This window comes from Megalobrama amblycephala, linkage group LG17 (assembly GCF_018812025.1).
Source record: "Megalobrama amblycephala isolate DHTTF-2021 linkage group LG17, ASM1881202v1, whole genome shotgun sequence".
In the NCBI taxonomy this organism is placed as follows: Eukaryota; Metazoa; Chordata; class Actinopteri; order Cypriniformes; family Xenocyprididae; genus Megalobrama; species Megalobrama amblycephala.
The window spans coordinates 24,451,142-24,473,768 of NC_063060.1; the positions used below are offsets into that span (position 1 = coordinate 24,451,142).

Here is a 22,627-nt window from a genome sequence, read left to right on the forward strand (position 1 = left end):
AGTTCAACTACTCTCGAGACATATGTCACGTTCGTCTCTCATTATCAATCGCTCCAGCGGTCTCGTTCAGCTCCAACATCACTCGGCCCTGATCTGCTTCATACTACAGTAACGTTAATACTCTCATCCATAAACATGATTTCTGACTGAGTCCCATCCCGATTCTTTTCCACCGGCTGTAGATGTGAAGACAACACATCCCATGATTCCAGAAAAACAAGGAAAAGCGACCGAATAAGCGACGAAAATTTAACATATTGTGGCTTTAACAGATCAAATATTCGCATATCCTTGTGATCTCCCAGATGAAGGTTAGTTTTAAAGTAACCCACAGTTTAATGTTTAACAGTTTGCAAATGACTCATAATTGTATCCTAATTTAGTTATTTGGTGTTTGGTAACAAAGGGCCTACTTTGCCTCAGCAACACTGACTCAATGACAAACAAGTCATTCATAAGAAGACAACTGATGGCACCTATTCACAAATATAGACACAGATAGTGGATTGATATCGATTTAAGACTCAAACTTTCTTCGATACAAAAACATACCTTGTGTGAGTTCTTGTATTTAATATTGATAACGAGCAAGAATGCAATTGTTCCCAAATATCTACATGACCGCAAACGTGACATTATAACAGGTCAAAAAATAAAACATACATTTTAAACACAGTAGTAGCCTATTTACTGTATTTTGCAATGAAATAATAGTTCTAACGAAAACCACAGCAGAACTACAACACACGTCTGTGTTTCGCGAACAATTCTGCGGCTTTGAACGAATCGTGAGAGTCAATGATTCAATGATTCATTCACAGCCACTTACTTCGTTACTGAATGAATGACTCGATGACTCACTCATAAAAACAGTGACTTGCTGCCACCTGCTGGCGGTTTTAGTTTAATATTTAAAAGTTTTACTTAGTTTTACCATCATTGCATATTTCTCTATTGAACATTTTTTATTTAAAACATTATTTTTTATATAAAATTATTCATAAAGGTAAAAAAATTCACTGGAAAATCAATTTAGGGGGCAAATATTGTCCCTTAATGGAAAAGGTGTGACTGCAGTCGAAATGGAAGAGAGGGAGTACGCAGAAGGATGGTAATCCCTTCAGGGGGTACTCCAAGCAAAAAAGTTTGGGAACCACTTGCCTAGGCTATTAAAACAAACACCAAAACTTAACATCTGTTCTGAACTCAACAAGTCTGGGGCAGGCAAACCACTGAGTAAGCACCAATCAGAGGCCGCATTTTTTATGATGTCGTTATGTAGACTTCTTACAAAGTATTTTATAGTATTTTTAAAACTACAAAAATACAAAACACTAAAGTATTTTGATACGAAATACAAAGCCATTTTCATCAACCCTATCAAATACAAATTACAAAATACTATTTTGTATTTGAAATACGTATTTGAAATGCATGTATCATAAATACTGCCCATCCCTGAGCATTACATAATCTAAACATATGTTCGCCATAGAATTAGTAATATCGCTGGCAGGATATGCCACCCAGAGCCTGATGCCCAATATATGTATCAACTGATACCCAAAGTGAAAATGAAATCCACTGTTGTCAAGGCAACGTTTGTCAACAAGCCTGTGACGGTCCTGAGCATTTCCGGTTTGTGGAACAGACGCATCAAAGCGGTAAGTGCATTTTGCTGCCATAAAAGTTATGTAGCCTACAAGTGTTTTAGTTTATATTACGATATATTTTATCAAGAGAAACAAGCGTTTAATACACTAGTACATTTTTAGTGCTTTACTAATGTAAATGTATGTCTTTTTTTATGTCTTCCGTAGAATTGATACAATTCAGTCGATTTTCCGCAAAATGTCTGATTTAGCAAAAGAAAAAGCAGCACGTCTGCTGAAGAAACGTGGAAGTGTGTCTTCTCTGGGCAGTCATGAAGTCAGAGCTAAAGACACTTTTGGCAAAACTAAGGAGTGAGTTACTGTCATTCCTTAACATCTAAGTTAACAACATAACAAAATAATAATAAGAAAAAAAAGTGTAAGTAAAACAGTAATGGATCATGTGTTTCTCTGTAGCTCTATCAGCACTGTGTCCTACATGGAAGAACCTGGACATCATGATGATATTCCACGACCTACAGTGCAAATGGAGAACACCTATCGGCTCAGTGAGTCTCTTTTCCTTGAGTCTCTTTTCATTTGTAAGTCACTTTGGATAAAAACGTCTTACATGTAAATGTAATGACTGTTATGGAGATACTAATCTCAGCAAACAAATGATATTCACTAATAAATACACCAAAATGATTTCACATGAGAGGGTATTTCCTGTTATGCAGTATATTTTCATGTCTTTGTTGTAGCCTATGCAAGGATTACTTTAATGATGCCTTTACTACCTTTCTGGAGATTTCATTAAAAATATCTTCATTTGTGTTCCGAAGATGAACTTTGGTAATTTCCCTTTAACTAACAAAAGCCAACTCCTAAATTAATCTAACTAATCTTCCAGGCAGTTATTGATCATGTTTGGAACAGCTCAAACATCAATATTAGCAAAGGATTTTGATCATTTTTAAGGTATTGTCTGCTAAACAAAATGACAAAATCATTTTAATAATGTCAACCCACATGGAAAAAACCTATATAAACATATATGTTTCAATATAGGTTTTGATATAGGTTTTACATATATGTGACATATATAAAATTGGCCGTTTTCCTATATGTACATGTATGTACATATATGTACACATAATATAGGAAAACGGCCAATTTTATATATGTCACATATATTAAAAACCTATATCAAACCTATATTGAAACATATATGTTTATATAGGTTTTTTCCATGTGGGACCAATTTCACGTGTTCGTGTAGCGGTGTGTTTTCTGCGTTGTGTCGTAATCAAAGACAGACTGCGAAAAATCTTGCCATCAGGTCCTCACTTTATTCTGTATAACACAAATGGCAATATATGAGGACTTGTGCAGCATACAAACAGCATGCGGCAGCAACGCACAACGCTGAGAAAGAGAGATATTAAAAGTAACTTAAGTAAAGAAAAATAATCAACGAAACATCTGAATGTACATCACAGAGGGGTTTTGGATTACAATCATACAAATATATCATGTGAATTCAGCTGTTACATGAAACATGGCCTTAATTGAATCACCGCAAAAACTTTGTGCGACCTACCGCTGTGATGTCTCATGCAGACTGGGAAGCAGCAAAGTGCGTCAACACCCCAAGTCAGCATGGCGGCAGGAAACCCCAAATATGGTCATGGCAAGTGGAATCACAAAATAATTGTCTAAATACATAACTGCTACATTCGCACATACATAAGTTCAAGCATAATTTTTTTCGTTAATTCTTAGTTTTTGCCTTGATAATAGAAAATATGAGCTAGGCATCATGTATGACAGTCAAAAATGAGATATGAGCTACAAAATGACCAGATCCTGCCATTAGCTATATAGAAGACATATCTTGTATGTATAGGGCATATATATGGATATGAAGAAGCAATACAGGAGACCTATATTTCCTGTATATGCACATATATGCACCTCAATTTTGCCTATATGTGGCATATATACACATATATGCAGTATATATACGCATATATGCAACATATATATAGCATATATGCAGTATATATACGCATATATGCAGCATATATATAGCATATATGCAGTATATATGCGCATATATGCAGCATATATATAGCATATATGCAGTATATATGCGCATATATGCAGCATATATATTATCATATATGTGCATATATGCAACATATATGTACATATACACTGCATATAGGTTTCATATATGCGCATATATCCACATATAGGTTCTTTCCATGTGGGAACATTTCAAAAGATGGTAAAAATATCAAAATGAATCATGCTGACACCCCCATAAGCTCACTGTGAATCTCTCTCTGAGCAATGGCTGACTTTAGCTAATTTTAGCTTTTGTTTTAATACTGTGAGATATGCTGTTAATTTCCTTTCTGTGTGTAAATAAACACACTATGGTGCAGGGTCATTATTGTTAACCAAATCTAAAAAATTAAAAACTATTTTCATGACTTGAATTAAATTGCATTTTATCAGTACTATATCAGTAATGCATATTAAATGTTCAAGCAGCCCCGACGCGACGTTTCCCAGTGATAACAGTGAAAGACATTCTGAAGGATGTGTTGACCAGTTACCTGCAGGAGGAGAAATATGAACCTGAGTTGTGCAGGCAGATGACCAAAACAATCTCTGAGGTCGGTTTATTTTTTTTTAATCTCTCGCTTTGAATTAATTGCATGACAGGTCAATACATTTTACATTGTGCTCACATTTTATTTAGTATATGCATGTATATGCAAGTTATAAATATATAAACATGCATACATATTAAAATAGTATATAGTGTATGTGCTGCTGAAATCTTTGTTGTTATTGTAATTTTAGGTTGTCAAGGCCAGAGTTAAAGATTTGATGATTGCTCGCTATAAATTCATAGTCATCATCAGCATTGGTCAGATCAAAGACCTGAACATACGCATGGGGAGCAGATGCCTATGGGACGAGACACACGACAATTTCTCATCGCATACTTTCAAAAACAGCTCACTCTTTGCTGCCGCTACTGTCTATGGTGTCTATTTTGAATGAGTCTGTAAGAATAGTCCTTAGTCAGGGTATTGCCATATTTAATTTTTGACAAGATTGAAACCAAGGCTGTGAGGGAAAGAATAGAGTGCATTCAATAGATTGTACTGTTTAACGACATACCGCTTGTTCAACTGACGGTACGTCTTTCCAAAAAAGTTTCAGTAGACAAAAACCCCATTAAATAGATCTGAAAGTTGTGTGTTGTGAAAATTATGTGATCTTTTTATAGTTCATCTCTGTTAAATTCAGTATGGCATCTATCCTGACTAAAGTCTATGTCAGCTGTGTGTTAGTGACAAGTGAATTTAGCGAGTCAGTGAGCGCCACATACAGTAGTGGCCAATAATGCTGTCTGGCCTAGGAAAATTGACATCTTCACTCTTTAATCAAATATTGTTAATAATTTGTTAAAGATGTATAATATTTTCCTCATATTTTGATGGTTGAAAGGTCTTTAAAAACAAATATCCCCTCCGGATATAATATTTGGCTGCTACACTCTCTGATCATTCTGAAGTTATTGCCTGTGATGCTATTTAATTTTTATTTTCATATTATAGAAGCACATTTTGGACATAACTTAATGGCTATTGTCTTAACAATAAAACGTTTTACCTCATATAAACAATTGAAAATATAAATCTCTTTCCATGCATTGAGTTGGAATGTCATCAGTTAATACCTCATTGTATTTTATACCTCAGTCAATAAATCTGTTTTCATCTATCATATCATTTGTTTACTATTACTGATTTGAACACACACACACAGTGGCATGAAAAAGTATGTGAACCCCTTGCAGAAATCTGTGAAAATTATAATTATTTTAATAAAATAAGAGGGATAATAAAAAATGCATGTTATTTTTTGTTTAGTACTGTCCTGAGTAAGATATTTTACATAAAAGATGTTTGCATTTAGTTCACAAGACAAAACAATAGCTGAATTTATTAAAATAACCCCATTCATAAGTATGTGAACCATTGATTCTCAATACTGTGTGTGGTTACCTGATGATCCACGACTGTTTTTTTGTTTTGTGATGGTTGTTCATGAGTCTCTTGTTTGTCCTGAGCAGTTAAACTGAGCTCTCTTCTTCAGAAAATTCCTCCAGCTCCTGCAGATTCTTCAGTTTTCAAGCATTTTTGCATATTTGAACCCTTTCCAACAGTGACTGTAGGATTTTGAGATCTGAGTTTTCATACTGAGGACAACTGAGGGACTCAAACACAACTATTAAAAAAAGGTTCAAACATTCACTGATGCTCCAGAAGGAAACACGATGCATTAAGAGTCGGGGTGTGAAAACTTTTGAACAGGATGAAGATGTCACAATTTTTCTTATTTTGTTTAAATATCATTGTTTTTCATTTAGTACTGCCCTTCGGAACCAACAGAAGATACTTGCATGTTTCCCAAAAGAAAAATTGAGTACAATTTACCTTGATATTTGAATGCAAAAGTTTTCACCCCCGACTCTTAATGCATCGTGTTTCCATCTGGAGCATCAGTGAATGTTTGAACCTTTTTTAATAGTTGAGTTTGAGTCCCTCAATTGTCTTCAGTGTGAAAAGACGGATCTCAAAATCATACAGCCACTGCTGGAAAGGGTTTAAATATGCAAAAATGCTTGAAAACTGATGAATCTGCAGGAGCTGGAGGATTTTTCTGAAGAACAGAGCTCAGTTTAACTGCTCAGGACAAACAAGGGACTCATGAACAACCATCACAAAACAAAAAACCAGTTGTGGATCATCAGGTAACCACACACAGTATTGAGAATCAATGGTTCACATACTTATGAATGGGGTTATTTTAATAAATTCAGCTATTGTTTTGTCTTGTGAACTAAATGTAAATATCTTTTATGTAAAATTTCTTACTCAGGACAGTACTAAACAAAAAATAACGTGCATTTTTTATTATCCCTCTTATTTTATTAAAATAATTATCATTTTCACAGATTCTGCAAGGGGTTCACATACTTTTTCATGCCACTATATATATATATATATATATATATATATATATATATATATATATATATATATATTCTTATATATATATATATATATATATATATTCTTATATAGAGGTATTTTCAGTTATTAACTGTTTCAACTGTTATTGTTTGGCAATTAATTATTGGACAATTTTATTGACAAAAAAAATTTAGTTATTGTACTAATGTTTCAAAGCCCAGTTGAGCTATACAGTTGGACCATGATTTGTTAACACTTATTAGCACTTAATATAATATTGTGTAACACAGAACTACAACTATTCTGTAGGTTTCCTTTACAGAAAAAGACGCATTTGAAAATATGGTTTTAAATATTTGTAATGAAGATAAACTGAACATTTCAGCAAGATCATAATGTTGTCAAGAAATAAAACATTAAAAAAATTTATTCTTTTGCTGAAAAAAACCCAACAACAAACAAACAAACAAAAAACATTTTCCACTTACATTTGCACTCAGTCATCAGGTTGTTGAGATGAGAAACAATGCAGGCAGTTATTAATAATTTTTACAGGTATGCAAATATCAGAATTAATTTAAACAACAATTAAAACAATGTATAAGTTATACAACGTTAAAAAAATACTTTATTATAAATTACAACAGTTATAAATAGAAAAACATTGCTATACAACAGAATAACATTAGCTACATCTTCTAGCTATTGCCTTAACTGTATGTTATTTAACTTTGAATTAACATAACATTAATCTTAATAAAATCATATAGGTTTGGAATAACATGAGTGTGCAAAAATAATGACAGCATTTTCATTTTCAAATTTCTGAGGTAGTTTATGTTGAATTTATATGAAACAAAATATTTTTAATTTTCTTTTTTACCCAGTTGGGTGTATAATGTCCTAAAAGAGGACAAAGATGCTGAGGAACCCAAGTCAAGCAAAAATCCTGCATGGAGGTGCTCTTTGAACGTGCAGTGAAATGTGTGCAAGTGTGTGAGGGTGAGTGTGTCGGAGACGCTATAGAAGGACAGACTGCCCCCCAGCCAGTCCACAAACATGCCAATTCTAGTAGAAGGAGGTGAAGGGGCAGGTACATCTGTTCTCTTATTATTATGACAGGCAGTGAATCTGTTATCCGCGCTGAACAGAATCCACGACTTTTCATTGAGTCCAAACCGACATTCTCTTCCTCCTTTCCTGCTGATTCCTTTATATGACACTGATATAACAGCCTGTCCGGTCCATTCAGCCTCCCAGTAACAGCGTCCAGACAGACTCCCTCTACTCAGAACCTGCTCAAAGTTCTCAAATCTCTCTGGATGATCGGGATACGATTGCTTCTCTTTCACATATGTCACCTTTGTGTTGCCCTCGGACAGAATGAGATGAGTGTGTGCTGTGTTTGGATCCAGTGTTAGATCACATGTATCTGCATACAAGAAGGCAGTCATGAACAATTTATTAAATTATAAATATTTAAAGCAACTGTGACAAAATGTTTACTTACATTTCCGTAGTCCTGGTGTGATTCTCTTCTGTTCTCCATGTTCCAAACTATAAAGACATAAACAAACAATTTAAATTTAAACTAAATTAAACTCAGTTGAAATCAATTGAATAATTGATAATTTAATTATTTTTAATTATCAACTAGTATTATTATTATTTTTATTAGTATTTTATTATTGACTCATTTAGGATAATATCTAGGTGTTGAAGGAAAAAAAACTTCTTCATGGTGGCAAACTGCCTAACTAAGTACTTCCTGGGGAACAATTACATCGACACCTCTGTCCAGAAGGGAGGCATCCCAAAGGTACCAGGCTGCTTGGAACATACAGGAATCATCACACTGATTCTGAGGGAGGCCAGAGAAACCAAGGGCAACCTAGTGGTGCTGTGTTGGACTTGGTAAATGCCTATGGCTCAATTCCCCACAAAGTTTTCGAGAATGCTCTGCAGAGGCACCATGTTCCTGAAGGCATCAGAAGACTAATGGGCCACGTACACTCTAAAGTTTCAAGGGTGACAACCGCATTTAAATGCAGGAATGTGTTCCCTAAATGATCATTTCATGTGTGTAGGGAACACAAGCAATTTTAACTAAAGCACAGTCAAAGGAGGCACTGTGTTTTGTTTAAAGGTTGCTTCACAGAGCGTATTCTTGTAGCGTTGCCATGCCCACTTATTATAGGCATTTTTGGGGTTGTTGTTTAAGCTTAGCTCATACAGCAATCAAGTTTACAAAGTTATTAAAGTGAGCATGTGCGAGTCATAATATTTCAATATTATTTTCAGCATAAGGCATTTCCATTTATTTTGTTTTTATGGGCTTGTTCTTACAAGATTTGCTTGCAAGATCTGGCAACACAAGTCCGGCTCTTACCGTTTTCCCTGTGATTTCTTGAAACACACATACAGACATGAGATACATCTCCAATGCACATTAAAATATTTATTTTAATGTGCATCAGAGATGCATCTCTTGTCTGTCATCTCTCATATCTCTAGTCAAATGTCATTCACAACTAGTTGATTGGTTAAGTTCCATACAAACTGCATAGAATTATTGTAAATGCGGTTGTCACTACCTGCATTTTTCAGGAGTTAATTCAGTTGTAGAATGTAGTTGTCACTCCAGTAAATTACTGAACTGTGTGTGTACAGAACAGAATTAAGCACTAAAAGATGAATAGACAAACCAAAATGATATTTCATTAACAATGTTCAGGAGGAGCACGTTCAAACTCTGGGTTTGGGCCAAATACCGAGCTCGGAGCCCTCTCCTTGGACAGCATGCCAAATACACATACAATTTATTCTTTCTGACTTATTTGTAAGTGTGAACCAATGTTCCCTCTAATTTTTTTTCTCGCTGTGCAAAACTTTTTTCTGTTGAGCGCACATTTTGGCCACCTGAGCAAAAACATTCTTTATATCAGACCTGTACAATGAACATAAACACACACAAAAAATAAAATGGTTTTATCATGCAACTGTAACTTTTAACGTGCCATTTCTATTTTATTTGACCCTTGATGTAACTAAGTAATATATATAATCATATTTTTGAAAACAAGCACTTCAGTCACTAAATTAAGCACATTTTAGGTTACTTGAGATTTTTTCACATTGCTTTGTTAACTGTACCAGTCTTTACCAAGAAATTCTATTAAAAATAATTTAAAAATTTCCTGCAGGACAGTTAAATTCTTTATAATAATATAATATGAGCAGTTACAATGATGGTTTGGGACAACCATAATGTGTTTTTGTACAGTAAATTATTAGCAACAGACAGTGTTAAACCATCAAAATTACATGTTTATTGCTTATGAATTTTCCAGATTTTCTATGCCCAGTGGCAAGGAGTCCTAAACAATCCCCTTGTGAGATCAATTTTTTATTAGGCTTACATTATAATATAATATTATAAAATATAATATAATCTTTAAGTATTTAAACTGATATACAGTATTATATCAGTTTAAATGCTTCTATTTGTTTTAATATATAATAATATGAAAACAAACTGAAGCATTTAAACATATCTGATAGCTAAATATTTTTAAGAAAAGTGAAAATGTTAACTATTTTATAGTTAGCTAAACATCCCTGAAACCCACACCACCACCACACACAAAAATCTATTTAAACTGAGGTATATAACTGATGTATTTTGAGTTTGCAAAGTACATTTGTGGTGGGTGTGTAATTGTTAGCATTCTGTGCCCATCATCCGTTATTTCCACCACAAACGAAAAACAAAAACATGACAGTAACATGACAGTATTCTTACCGTGACTGATTTGGCTCAGGCCCACGCCCACACTCTACAGCGACAATAACTCTATAGCGGTTGACCAGAGCACTGCAATTATTTCTCATTTAAATTACAATCAAATGGATTTCCCCACACATGATTTCATGTCTGAGTCTGTCCTCTGCGCGGCAATTATTCTTTCTGCGTGGCCGCGCATGTGTGCAGCTTAGAGGGAACATTGGTGTGAACTCATGAATTTCGATGCAGTATGTACCTGGCTATGGTTTATTACAAGTTCAATCTGAGAGTCACATCAGGACCTATAACATTGGACTGGCGCAGGCTGGAGGTTGGCATCATCACAGGCTGAACTATTTCAGTCACCCTGTTTAGCCAGGCAATGAACATGTTGGTCAAATCTGCGGACCAGAGTGTCAAGGCCAAAAATCAAGATCTGGGATCCACCAACCACCTATACCAGCCTTTATGGACAAACTGACAATTACAACAGAATCAGTGCCAGGCTCTAGGTGGATTCTGAAGGGGCTGAAAAGGCTGATGAATTGGGCAAGGATGTCCTTTAAGTCTGCTAAATCAAGATCTGTTGTGCTGAAGAAAGTGGACAGACTCCAGGGGAAGAAAGGGGAGAGAAATTCAGATTCTCAATAGAGAACATCCAAATCCCAATCATCACAGAGAATCATGTTAAAAGCCTTTGGAAGACATTTGATGCCACACTCAAGGACAAGGCAGTAATAAGTGATACTTGTGGGGAGTGTGAGAAATGGTTGCAAGAAGTCAACAGGAGTGGCCTGGCTACTACCAAGAATCCTCTGACCACTGCTGCAATGAGTTCCCACTTTCCATTAATGCAAAACTTAAGAGGGTAGTCAGTTGGTTCTTGCAACGATGGCTGGATTTACCTTGAAACATCAGCAGCACTGATCTGTATGGAAGGTCCTGCAAATGGAGACTCCCCCTTGAAATCTATTAAAGCTGAGGTCAAGATGTTGTGTGTTAAAGTAGTGCTGCAGTACCATGAATCTTCAGATCCAGAGGTTACCGGAGCAAGAGTGGCAGTGAGAATGGGAAGAAAGTGGAGAGCAAAATGACCCATGACTGCACACCGTTACACAACTCCAACCTTTTCATTAAGTTTGCGGACGACACGACTGTGGTGGGTCTCATTAGCAACAGAGATGAGACAAACTACAGGAGCGAGGTGAGCCGCCTGGTCAGGTGGTGCAGTGACAACAATCTTTCTCTGAATTTGGAGAAGACGAAGGAGATTGTTGTTGACTTCAGGAGAGTGCACACACAGCATGCTCCTATGTCCATCAACAGTGTGACTGTGGAGAGAGTGAGCAGCACCAAGTTCCTCGGTGTGCACATCACAGAGGACCTCTCCTGGACTAACAACACTGCAGCACTGGCCAAGAAAGCACAGCATCGTCTGTACTTCCTCCGCAAATTGAGAAGAGCCAGAGCCCTGGCCCCCATTATGTGCACCTTCTACAGAGGCACCATCAAGAGCATTCTGACTAGCTGCATCACTGTGTGGTATGGCGCTTGTAACGACTCCTGCCGATAGTCACTTCAACGCGTAGTGAGAGAAGCTAAGAAGATTGTTGGTGTCTCTCTCCCCTCCCTCCATGACATCTACAGCACCCGTCTAACCCGCAAAGGTGATTGCAGGTGATCCCACCCACCCGATACACAGCCTCTTCAGTCTGCTGCCATCAGGGATGAGACTGCGGAGTCTCCAGGCGAGGACCAGCAGACTGAAGGACAGCTTCATACATCAGGCCGTCAGGAAGCTGAACTCCCTCCAGACCTTAAACCCCCACCCCCCTCCCCTCTTTTCCCCTCTCCCCTCTTTTACACCCACGCATCACTGAACTCTTAATTTTATAACAATAACAGATACTTGAGTTTCTCCAACTTGAAGTTTGAATTCTGCAGTAGATCAGAAAGCAGATTCACTCCTAAATCTCCTGGGTGATTGTAGCTCAGATCCAGCTCTCTCAGGTGTGAGGGGTTTGAACTCAGAGCTGAAGTCAGGTAGGAGCAGCCTTCTTCTGTCACCATACAGCCAGACAATCTAAAAGAAGAAATCATATCAAATCAGACACAAATATATATATATATATATATATATATATATATATATATATATATATATATATATATATATATATATATATATGTCTCAGAATTTTCATTTCTGAATGAACTATCCCTTTAACTACATACCTGAGTATCTCTAGTTGACAGTGAGGATTCTCCAGTCCATCACAGAGTAGCTTCACACCGGAATCCTTCAAGTCATTGTTACTCAGGTCTAGCTCTCTCAGAGGGCAGTTGGCTGATTGTAGAGCTGAAGCAATACTTTCACAGCACTGATCAATGAAATTACAGTTGGAAAACCTAAAAGTGAAGGAAATCTGTAATCCATTTTTGTGTCATAGTTAGTCATAGACATGTTAAGACTGATCATAGTCATATGTGATCTGCTTTTTTAAACAAATTAATTTTAAAAAATTTGTTTCTTTAAACAAATGAATGTTTAATATCATATGTCAATATTATGTTAAAGTTACATATTTTACTGTCTAGAATTATTAACATTTTTGACTACATTATTACTGAACAATTTGTAAACACAATCTACACCTTTTTATTTAAATAACCAAATACAAAAGTCAAAGAGGAAGTTCAAAGTAGAACAAGGATGGACAACTTCAGCCCTGGAGGGCCACTGTCCTGCAGAGTAAAGCTCCATCCCTAATCAAACACACTTGAAAAAAGAAAAAACTCTTGAGGATTTCTTGAAAATTACAGGCAGGTGTGTTTGTTTAGAGATGAACCAGGGTTCCTCAAAACCAGCCCTGAAAGGCCTCTCTCCTGCAGAGTTTAGCTTAATCCCTAATCAAAGACATCTGTTACTAAAAAAACTGCAGGTGACTGAAGTGACCCATTCCTGAAGTAGAATATTGGGCAGAAAGTATTTGTTGGCAGCAGTACTTGCACATCACCAGAGGGTACCCTCACCTCACCTTTACTGGGTTTTTCATTTCAGAGCTCAAACATTTATGCCTACATAATTTTTTACACTGATAATATGATTTACTTGTGGCCAGAGGAGGAACAGCTTGAGCATGCGAAGAAGGTGCTAGGGGACCTACAGAAATAGAAGCATCTACAGGGTTGACCAGCCAGCTCAAAATAGCCAGGTAATGCATATTAAGTGTCGATTTTAAATGTATTTGTCCATTTGAAAACTGATCTATTAACATTTTTATTTTTTAATTAATGAACTGAAAATTAATTCATTGCATTTGAAGAAATCACGGCACTTTAATTGTGTAATACAACATTTTAACACTTACAGAGCTTTTCTGCAGTTCCTCACAGCAGGTATCAGTCTCTTTCTACCCTCATCTGATGTGTTGTATTTCCTAAGGTCCAGCTCATCCATCACAACTTCTGACATCTGCAGCATGTAAGCTATTGCTGAGCAGTGTCCAGCAGAGAGTTCCTTCTCTGAGTGCTTCTCTGTTGTCAGAAACTCCTGAATTTCTCTATACAGAGTCTGATCTTTGACTTCCAGCAGACAGAGGAATAGGCAGATGGATCTATCAGCTGATAGATGGGAATCATTTTTTATTTTCTCCTTAATGTACCTTGTGATTTCCTTCACGCTCTCTGAGCTGCTCTCAGTGTGAGCCAATAGACCACATAAAAGTTTTTGATTGGACTCCAATGAGATGCCCAAAAGAAATCGAAGGAAAAGATCAAATTGTCCATTCTGACTCTCTAAAGCTTTGTCTACTGCCCCTTTAAACAAATGATGCAGTGCAGTAAAACACTTCAGCACCTCCATAGTAGTACTCACATAGTAGTGAAAAACATAAAATGCAGCAAGAAACTCTTGAAAAGTCAGATGTATGAAGCAGTAGACTTTTCTCGCATTAATCACAGTTTCCTCCTTAAAGATCTCAGTGCAAACACCTGAATTCACTGTGACGTCTATGCCACACTCTTTCAGGTCCTCCTCGTAGAACATAATATTGCCCTTCATCAACTGCTTGTAAGCCAGTTTAGCAAGTTTCAAGATGTCTTCTCTATTGGACTGCAGGACGTTCTTCGAATTTAGCCCATCATACTTTTGGTTCTTCACACTTGTCTGAATGATCAGGAATTGTATGTACATTTCCGTCAGAGTCTGAGGGATTTCTGCACTATCATTTTGTTTTAGGATGTTCTGAAGCACAGTGGCTGAGATCCAGCAGAAGACTGGTATGTGACACATGATGTGGAGGCTTCTTGATCTTTTAATGTGTGAGATGATTCTGCTGGATTGATGCTCATTACTGATTCTCTTCCTGAAATATTCTTCCTTCTGAGGGTCACTGAATCCCTGAATTTCAGTCACACAGTTGATGTAGTTATAGGGGATCTGACTAGCTGCTGCTGGTCTGGAGGTGATCCAGATGAGAGCAGAAGGAAACAGCTCTCCTTTCATGAGGTTTGACATCAATTCACCAACTGTTGAAGTCTCTGTCACATCAGAAACTCTCTCAGTGTCTACAAACAGAGAAATTCTACTTTCATCTAAACCATCAAAGATGAACACCACTTTACTCTCAGCAAAAATCTTTGGGTCCAGATGTTGAAGTTCAGGGTAAAAGTTCAGAAGTAATTTGTGAAGACTATATCTCTGCTCTTTAACCAAGTTAATCTCTCGAAATGGAAGCACAAACATGAAATCTACATCCTGGTTGGCTTTTCCCTCAGCCCAGTCCAGAATGAACTTCTGCACAGAGACTGTTTTTCCAATTCCAGCGATACCCGTAGTGAGAACAGTCTTTATTTTTGCTTGTTCAGGTAAAGGGTCAAAGATGTCATTGTAGTAGATTAGAGTGCCTTGTGAGTGTTGTGTTCTGGGTGTTTTCTCCATGTGTAAAACCTCATGTTCTTCATTCACTCCTTCACTCTGTCCATCCATAATGTAAAGTTGTGTATAAATCATGTTAAGGGGAGTTTGATTACCCTGTATTTTGATTCCCTCAAATAAGCTCTCATACTTGTTCTTCATGGCGGTTTTGTGATTCACTTTGACTCTTTGCAGAATGTCATCCACTGGTTGGTGAGAATCCTGTTGCAGCTCTCCAGTCTCCTTGACTCTGTGTGGGTGTAGAACGCAGAGTTTACATCTATTTCTGCACTGGGGGAAATCAAAGTGTCTGATTTGACCAGTCCGATCACAGTAGATTCTGATGCAGCAACTGTATTCATAGCTCATAGAGAATGAATCTTTCAGAACTTACTCAAATTTCACATTTGGAATGAATCTGCTCATACAATGAAAATGAATGGGGACGTGCTATTCGGCTACATGCAACATTAGTGGTCGTTCACATATTGCGTCTTTTGCAAGCTCAAATTCGTTATTTTAAATGTAGGCATGTAGCAAGCGCGCTCAAAATAGAAGCGATGCACATGCGGTGTGACGTGCTTGCATTTTCCAAGCACAGCGAGGTCAGACTTTTCAAAATGCCGCTAGCACACCACAGGTCATGTGACAAGAACCAACTGATCTGCTTCGGCCTTTCCATAAGAAAACATTGAAAGCTTAGCAGAACAGCTGATAATAGCTGTACAGGGTGGGGTTTTTTTTCTCATCTCCATGAATATATCTAGTAGTAGATCTAATGCAAGGGCTAGAAATCCTGTGCTGAAAATTCCTCATCATCGTGGAGAGTGCAGTTCACGGTTGCATGGCAACAACAGACGCCACAGGAGCGCTTTGTAAAGAAGGGGAAAGTAGCGTGGTTGCGCTTTCCACGGTTTTTTCAGACGCGATGTGTGAACGGCCCCTTAAACCTTCTTTCAGTGCATCATATTTATTAAACCATTTTAAACCTTCTTTCAGTGCACCATATTTAAGTACACCTCTGATCTAAATGACTGGATTGCTCATTGCATTCTAAACTGCCAGCAGATGGCGAAACAAGTGTTTGATCTTAAGATTCCCTACCAACAGGTATAATTGACTTACAGGCAAAACATGAACCAATTTGCAGCGTATCAGTCACATGCATGAATCGTTTTTAAGATATATGCATGTACATTAATTGATACTTCAGATGTTATCTGTAATGTTTATGGTTATTGGGGCAGGATAAGCAAAATATAGAAATCGTTAAGATGGGTGTGTCTACTGCACACTACCGAAACAGGTAACTGAACTACCACAAAATAGATTTCTTTACGTACATAATTATGCAGGAAATATTAAACATTAACATATAACTGGGGTTATTAGCAGAAATTGATCTGAATATACATTAAATATTACAATACATACAATCCCCTATATAACTAAAATGCACTATAGGTTTATCATGCTCATCTTGCTCAGTCTTTAAATCCTATGCAGTCAGCGTCATTTCTCTGAATAAGTTGTGAAGCATGTATATTATTTCCTGATGTCTTTTTGTTGACCAACATCCACTTCAGACTCTTGGAACCATGAAAATGCTTGAGGTCCGATCAAATTCTATGGCTTTTTACTAGCATGACAGTTTGCATATGAATTAAGTGGTATTTGTATATATTGTTGAGCTAATTATTCATTTAACCAACGTTTAAGTAATTATCTTTACTGCTTCGAAATACATGCTGTTGACAAAAACACTGTTGAATCATTTACAGTTACTGGATGAATAAAAACAGTATTACATAATAGAACATAATTACATAACTACAGTGAATAAATGTAGGCTACATGACAAATTAAGTTGTATGCACATGCCTTACAAAACATAAATCTGTATTCAGATTTAAGAATAATCACTGTGACATTTGTAATGTAAATGCTGAGGTGTCTCGTCCATCAGCTGATCTGATATTCACAACTGTAGTGAAGATGAATGTAACTTTTAATAAGCAGGATGAATTCCCGACTTTAAACAAATAACCATTTGTAAATGTTAAGGACGTTTGCGTTGTAAGAATGAACAAGGAGACTTCAGATATAGAAACGCTGACTTGTTTCTCATTAAAACCAGATGATTTCCTATTAATTCAATAGAATGTGAGGGAATACTTGGGAATATCAATATGGTGGTGCGGTGGCTTCACTTTTTATGACGTCATGAGCAATCCAGTCATTTATATAGATCAGTGACAAACAAAAGCTGCAGCAGAGGACAAGATTTCCAGTCTGTTTGTCACAGACTTGAAAGACTTGGAATACAACTCGCAAGTCATATATACTACTTTTATGATATTATTTCACTTTCATTGTATGGAAAAGAGGAGCATGAGCATTCTATTCAAAATTTAATTTTGAGTTACATGGAAAAGAGTTCTTCTGGTTTGACAACAGAGTGAGTAAATGATGACAGCAAATTTCTTTGTTGGTGAACTGCTTTTAAATTACTCACTTATCAAATTATACATTGTTTTGTATTACATATTTCTGATTCAGTATTTTCATTTACCTGATTTCAGAGGTATCTGTTTTATTACTGTATAGGTGAATGAACCGGTTACTCTTCATGGACACACAGCTGGGCTCTGGAGATGTGGTTTTGCGTACCTTACATCTGATTAAAATTATTAAAACAAATGTAAAAGATAAGTAAATGATGATGAAATTTTCCTTTTGGATAAAGTATTTCTTTATTCAGTTTCAGGGTGAATAATTCATTTAGGGTTATTTAAGTTTTTTTCCTACCTGGGTTCAAAGCTCATGTCAGGGGGGAAATTCATGGATTTATTACTCTTCACAGACACAATGGAGTTTGGAAATGCTTTCTGACGATGAATAGCATCTTCCTCCTCCTCTCTCCCCTCATACACACTCATTTTTGAGACTATGTATCACTTCTCCGTTCAAATAGGCTGGTTTTAGACGTGTACAGTAAAAAAAAATAGTGCTTTCACTGCGTAGAAACAACAAAATGTGTTTTCAGAAAGTTATTGCAAAACATTTGCAAACCATTGCTAAACTATGTAGACCAAAACACTGCATTGAGTGAGAACTCTTGCTTAATTGTATTACCTGGTCAATCAGTTACATTTTTAGGCATGCCACATGAGTACATGAATGCATTAGGAAATACTCTGGCTGTACTAGACTTGACATAACAAATTGTTGATATGCAACAAAAGTTGATGTGTGCTGCACAATGATAATTTAGAAGATGTGACTATCCATTTTATAATATTGATTTTGTTCTGGGGAAAACAAAAACAAAAAAAATGTTCATATGAGTGAGCATTGCCAGCAAGACAATTAACACTGTCAGATACCTAGAAAGGTACCAAAGACCTAAAAAAACAGTTCATGTGACTACAGTGGATCAACCTTAATGTTATGAAGTGACAAGAATACTTTTTGTGCGCCATAAAAACTAAATAACGACTTTATTCAACAGTATCCAGTGATGGGTGATTTAAAGGGATAGTTCACCCAAAAATGAAAATTTGCTGCACGCGGTTGGACATAGTGGTGTATTAGAGTTAAAAAATGATATAAATACTGTTCGGTTTATCGCACAAACCGATCGTTTCGTGTCTTAGGACATCAATGTGTCGTCACGAGCCACAGGGTTTAATTTGGACTTGTCTATGCAAGTTTTATTTACTCTTATAGTAGAAGTTCCCATCCACTAGCATTATTTGACTGACAGATGGCAATGGTTGGAGTTAAAAATCATCATTTGTGTTCTACTGAGGAAACAAAGTCACCTACATCTTGGATGCGCTGCGGGTAAGCAGATAAACATCAAATTTTCATTTTTGGGTGAACTATCCCTTTAAAAACACTGCTTCATGAAGTTTCGAAGCTTTACGAATCTTTTGTTTCAAATCAGTGGTTCAGTAGCTCAATAGGTCTTTAGTAGCTTTCTGGGCATCTGAAAGTGTTAATTGTCTTGCTTGCAATGCAGGCCACACTGAGCCATCTGATTTTATCAAAAATATCTTAATTTGTGTTCTGACGATGAATGAAGGACTTATGGGTGTGAAACAACATGAGGGTAAGTAATTAATGACAGAATTTTTATTTTTGGGATTAGTCCACTTTTAAATAAACTTTTCCTGATAATTTACCCACCCCCATGTCATCAAAGATGTTCATGTCTTTCTTTCTTCAGTCGAAAAGAAATTAAGGTTTTTAATGAAAACATTCCAGGATTATTCTCCTTATAGTGGACTTCAATGGTCTCCAAACGGTTGAAGGTCAAAATTACAGTTTCAGTGCTGCTTCAAAGGGCTTTAAACGATACCAGACGAGGAATAAGGGAATCTAGCGAAAAGGTCGGTCATTTTCAAAAAAAAATACAACTGTTTATGATTTATAAACACAAAATATCGCCTTGAACGTACTATCGCTTTCCGCATTCTTCAAAACGCTTACGCTGTATGTACGCCTTCCTTATTCTACTTACGAAAAAAACTAAACTGGCGCCGCGCTCGTTCTGTAAGTAGAATAGGGAAGGCGTAGGACATATACAGTGTAAGCGTTTTGAAGAATGCGGAAAGCGGAAGTACGTTCAAGGCGATATTTTATGTTTATAAATCATATACAGTTGTATTTTTTTGAAAATGACCGATTGTTTCGCTAGATAAGACCCTTATTCCTCATCTGGTATCATTTAAAGCCCTTTGAAGCTGCACTGAAATGGATGTCAGAAGCGGAATGCAAAAAAATATATAGTTTTCATTTTATTAGAATACCGGCGCCCTTTGAATCTAAACACAGACGTTTGTTGTAAGTCACAGACTGGGCTTATGAAACCTGCAATGATTATTCTACTATTAAAGCATGAATTCGATATAAACAGTAGTCTACATATATTCACAAATGCAGTTCATAGGGGCCATACACACATAGCAGTTACAGCATGAAATAATATTTTCTAACATTTCACATAGATAACTTTTAAACATAGGCTATAACATATTTATCTCACAATTCTTTCTTTTTTTCTTTTTTTTTCTTTCATTTGGGTGTTTATATCCCTCAGTTCGGACTTTAGTGAGTTTATATCACAATTCTGAGGGGGAAAAGTCAGAATTGCGGGATATAAACAATTCTGAGGAAAAAAGACAATCTGTTTTTCCTTCTAAGAATTGTGATATATAAACTCGGATTTGCGAGGGGGAAAATGTCATAATTGTGAGATATAAACTCGAAATTAACTTTTTTTATTCTTTTATTCCGTGCCTTGCTACTGCAGATTAGAATTATCATTTTCTGCCACCAGGAAGGCGCCGCCCACAAAAACTGTCATCGCTATTTGCAAACACAAAATAGGTATATTAGAAGTAACGTTAGTGACTAAAAGATTGTACACAAAATCGAGTTTTATTTAAAGAAGTCGCCATGCATTGTGTAAAACTTTTTAAATTTTACTTTTCACAATTTCCTGCTCAGACAAGATCACCCCTATGTTGTATTAGACTGCTTTTGACGTCCTACAGATATAAAAGACGCTTTTGTTTCATAATATCAACTTGTGTAACAAAACATGCTTTAGGCTATAACATTCTGAAGAACTTACTGAGTGAGATGAACTCGCGCTCGTTGATTTTGCTTCACCCCCTACTTTCAGGCTGCCTTGTTTTTCTATTTTTAGTTTACTTGCGTTAAGTTGGCTTGACATTGGACGTTCGATCGTTGCAAATTTAGGGACCGTCTCTAAAGTTACATACGATTTTGGTATAATACACTTTTCTAACTTCAATAGCTTTTTTTTTGAAGAGAATGACTAGTCACAAAACCAACCATGAAGTGTTAATGTAGGTGTCAGATATAATGCACACCTTTTAGATTTTTTTTATATTTCTTCAAATAAATCATATGTAAACATTGATAACAATCTAGGCAAAGAAAAATTTGCACTCAATTACCAAATATTGAGAAATTTTGAGTCAACAAAGCAGTTATCGGGTAGCCGCTGGCAAACTGACAGACATAAAATGCAGAAAACAAATAAACATGTTTGATATATTAAAACACATCCGAAACACTTCTTTTAATTATTTAATTGACATCTATTTTTTTTTTTTTTTTAAGAAAACCATTAATTCCAGTATGGGTCATTTTGACCTTTATGCAGTCATGTAGGTTTTTTGTAGTTTTTTTTTGGTTTGTGCATATAGGTTTAAGTATCAAAAAAAAAAAAATCTTAAAATGCTATTGAGCTTTAAATTATGGTATATTTTGTGTATGAGCCCATACAGTAGTGAAATAAATAGCGATTTTTGACCGTTTAATTTATTAAATATAAAAAATCTAAAAGTTGTACATCATACCTGACGCACAAACACATTACAGCTGGTTTTTATGTAAGTAATTTTCTTCAAATGCTATTAAACGTGTGTCCTAATGTCGTTGTAACTTTAGAGACGGTCCCTAAATTTGAGAATATTGAACGTCAAACGTCAAGCCAAATTTATGCCAGTTTTCGAAGTTCCTGTCCATGTTCGATTAGCGGAAAACTCAACGCTTAATTTCGAACTACTTCACATCAATACAAAATGTTAAACCATGTTTCTTTAAGGGCTGCGAATAGCTAGGCGAGTTTATTGACAACCATATAGTAGGGTGACCAGACGAAACAGTCCCGGTTTTTGGTGCTCCGTCCCCGACTAGAGCTGTTCCCGGAAATGTCCCCGTTTTGGTTTTATATCTCGTTCAAAATAATCCGCAAACGCATTGCAAAAAAGTCTGGCCAGCATACAGCATAGAGGTTTCTTAATAGTGCTGTTAAAATATTTTTTTTTCTAAACATATCTCTCTATTAAAATATGTTAAACAGTTCAATACCGCTTTTCTACAGTATTCATATACACCGGCAGCGAGTTCACACAATGCAGTTGAACACAGACACGCCTCCTGTCACTCAGTCAGAGCAGCGGCAGGCCTCGAGACGCTCTTTCGGTCCAGTTGAAGGCCGGGTTTTTGTTATGATATAACAACTGATATGACAACTTTAGCACATGTGTCAGCTAAACATTCATTCAGTGTTTCCCATTAATGACCCTGTGCGCCGCCACCGTTTCATAATGAACCGAAAATTTAAAACATAATGGTTTCTAACATTGTATTTTGCCAACGAACTAAAATCGAAACCGTGATATGGCGTTGTGCCTTTATACAACAACAAAATACAGTGATTAAGTAGGCT

General features: G+C 36.3%; 2 protein-coding genes across 3 annotated transcripts; one reads left to right on the forward strand and one right to left on the reverse strand.

The window, feature by feature from the left end:
• Nucleotides 1-1,553: 1,553 nt before the first annotated feature.
• dynlt5 (dynein light chain Tctex-type family member 5) lies at nt 1,554-5,404 on the forward strand. The gene is made up of 5 exons (XM_048163644.1): nt 1,554-1,664; nt 1,821-1,964; nt 2,070-2,161; nt 4,155-4,279; nt 4,470-5,404. Exons 2-5 carry the CDS (start codon nt 1,852-1,854, stop codon nt 4,671-4,673), a joined length of 534 nt encoding a protein of 177 aa, XP_048019601.1. The 5' UTR covers nt 1,554-1,664; nt 1,821-1,851; the 3' UTR covers nt 4,674-5,404.
• Nucleotides 5,405-7,064: 1,660 nt separating this feature from the next.
• Nucleotides 7,065-21,145, reverse strand: LOC125250591 (NACHT, LRR and PYD domains-containing protein 1a allele 5-like). Of its 2 annotated transcripts, none has more exons than XM_048163238.1 (8): nt 20,999-21,145; nt 18,166-18,373; nt 17,930-18,034; nt 13,811-15,607; nt 12,675-12,848; nt 12,349-12,522; nt 8,166-8,212; nt 7,065-8,087 (listed from the first exon to the last, which is right to left on the reverse strand). In XM_048163238.1, exons 2-8 carry the CDS (start codon nt 18,294-18,296, stop codon nt 7,522-7,524), a joined length of 2,994 nt encoding a protein of 997 aa, XP_048019195.1. In that variant the 5' UTR covers nt 18,297-18,373; nt 20,999-21,145; the 3' UTR covers nt 7,065-7,521. The 2 variants fall into 2 exon arrangements, with proteins under 2 accessions (XP_048019195.1, XP_048019196.1); XM_048163239.1 differs by having other exon boundaries at nt 18,166-18,332; nt 20,999-21,114.
• Between the last annotated feature and the right edge of the window lie 1,482 nt (nt 21,146-22,627).

Coding starts and splice junctions, on each gene's coding strand:
- dynlt5 (XM_048163644.1), top strand. CDS start 1,852: ATGTCTGATTTAGCAAAAGAAAAAGCAGCACGTCTGCTGAAGAAACGT. Junction 2,162..4,154: donor GGAGAACACCTATCGGCTCA/GTGAGTCTCTTT, acceptor ATGTTCAAGCAG/CCCCGACGCGACGTTTCCCA. Junction 4,280..4,469: donor TGACCAAAACAATCTCTGAG/GTCGGTTTATTT, acceptor TTGTAATTTTAG/GTTGTCAAGGCCAGAGTTAA.
- LOC125250591 (XM_048163238.1), bottom strand. CDS start 18,296: ATGAGTGTGTATGAGGGGAGAGAGGAGGAGGAAGATGCTATTCATCGT. Junction 12,849..13,810: donor AGGAACTGCAGAAAAGCTCT/GTAAGTGTTAAA, acceptor CTTCACTTTTAG/GTTTTCCAACTGTAATTTCA. Junction 8,213..12,348: donor TTCAAGTTGGAGAAACTCAA/GTATCTGTTATT, acceptor ATGTCTTTATAG/TTTGGAACATGGAGAACAGA.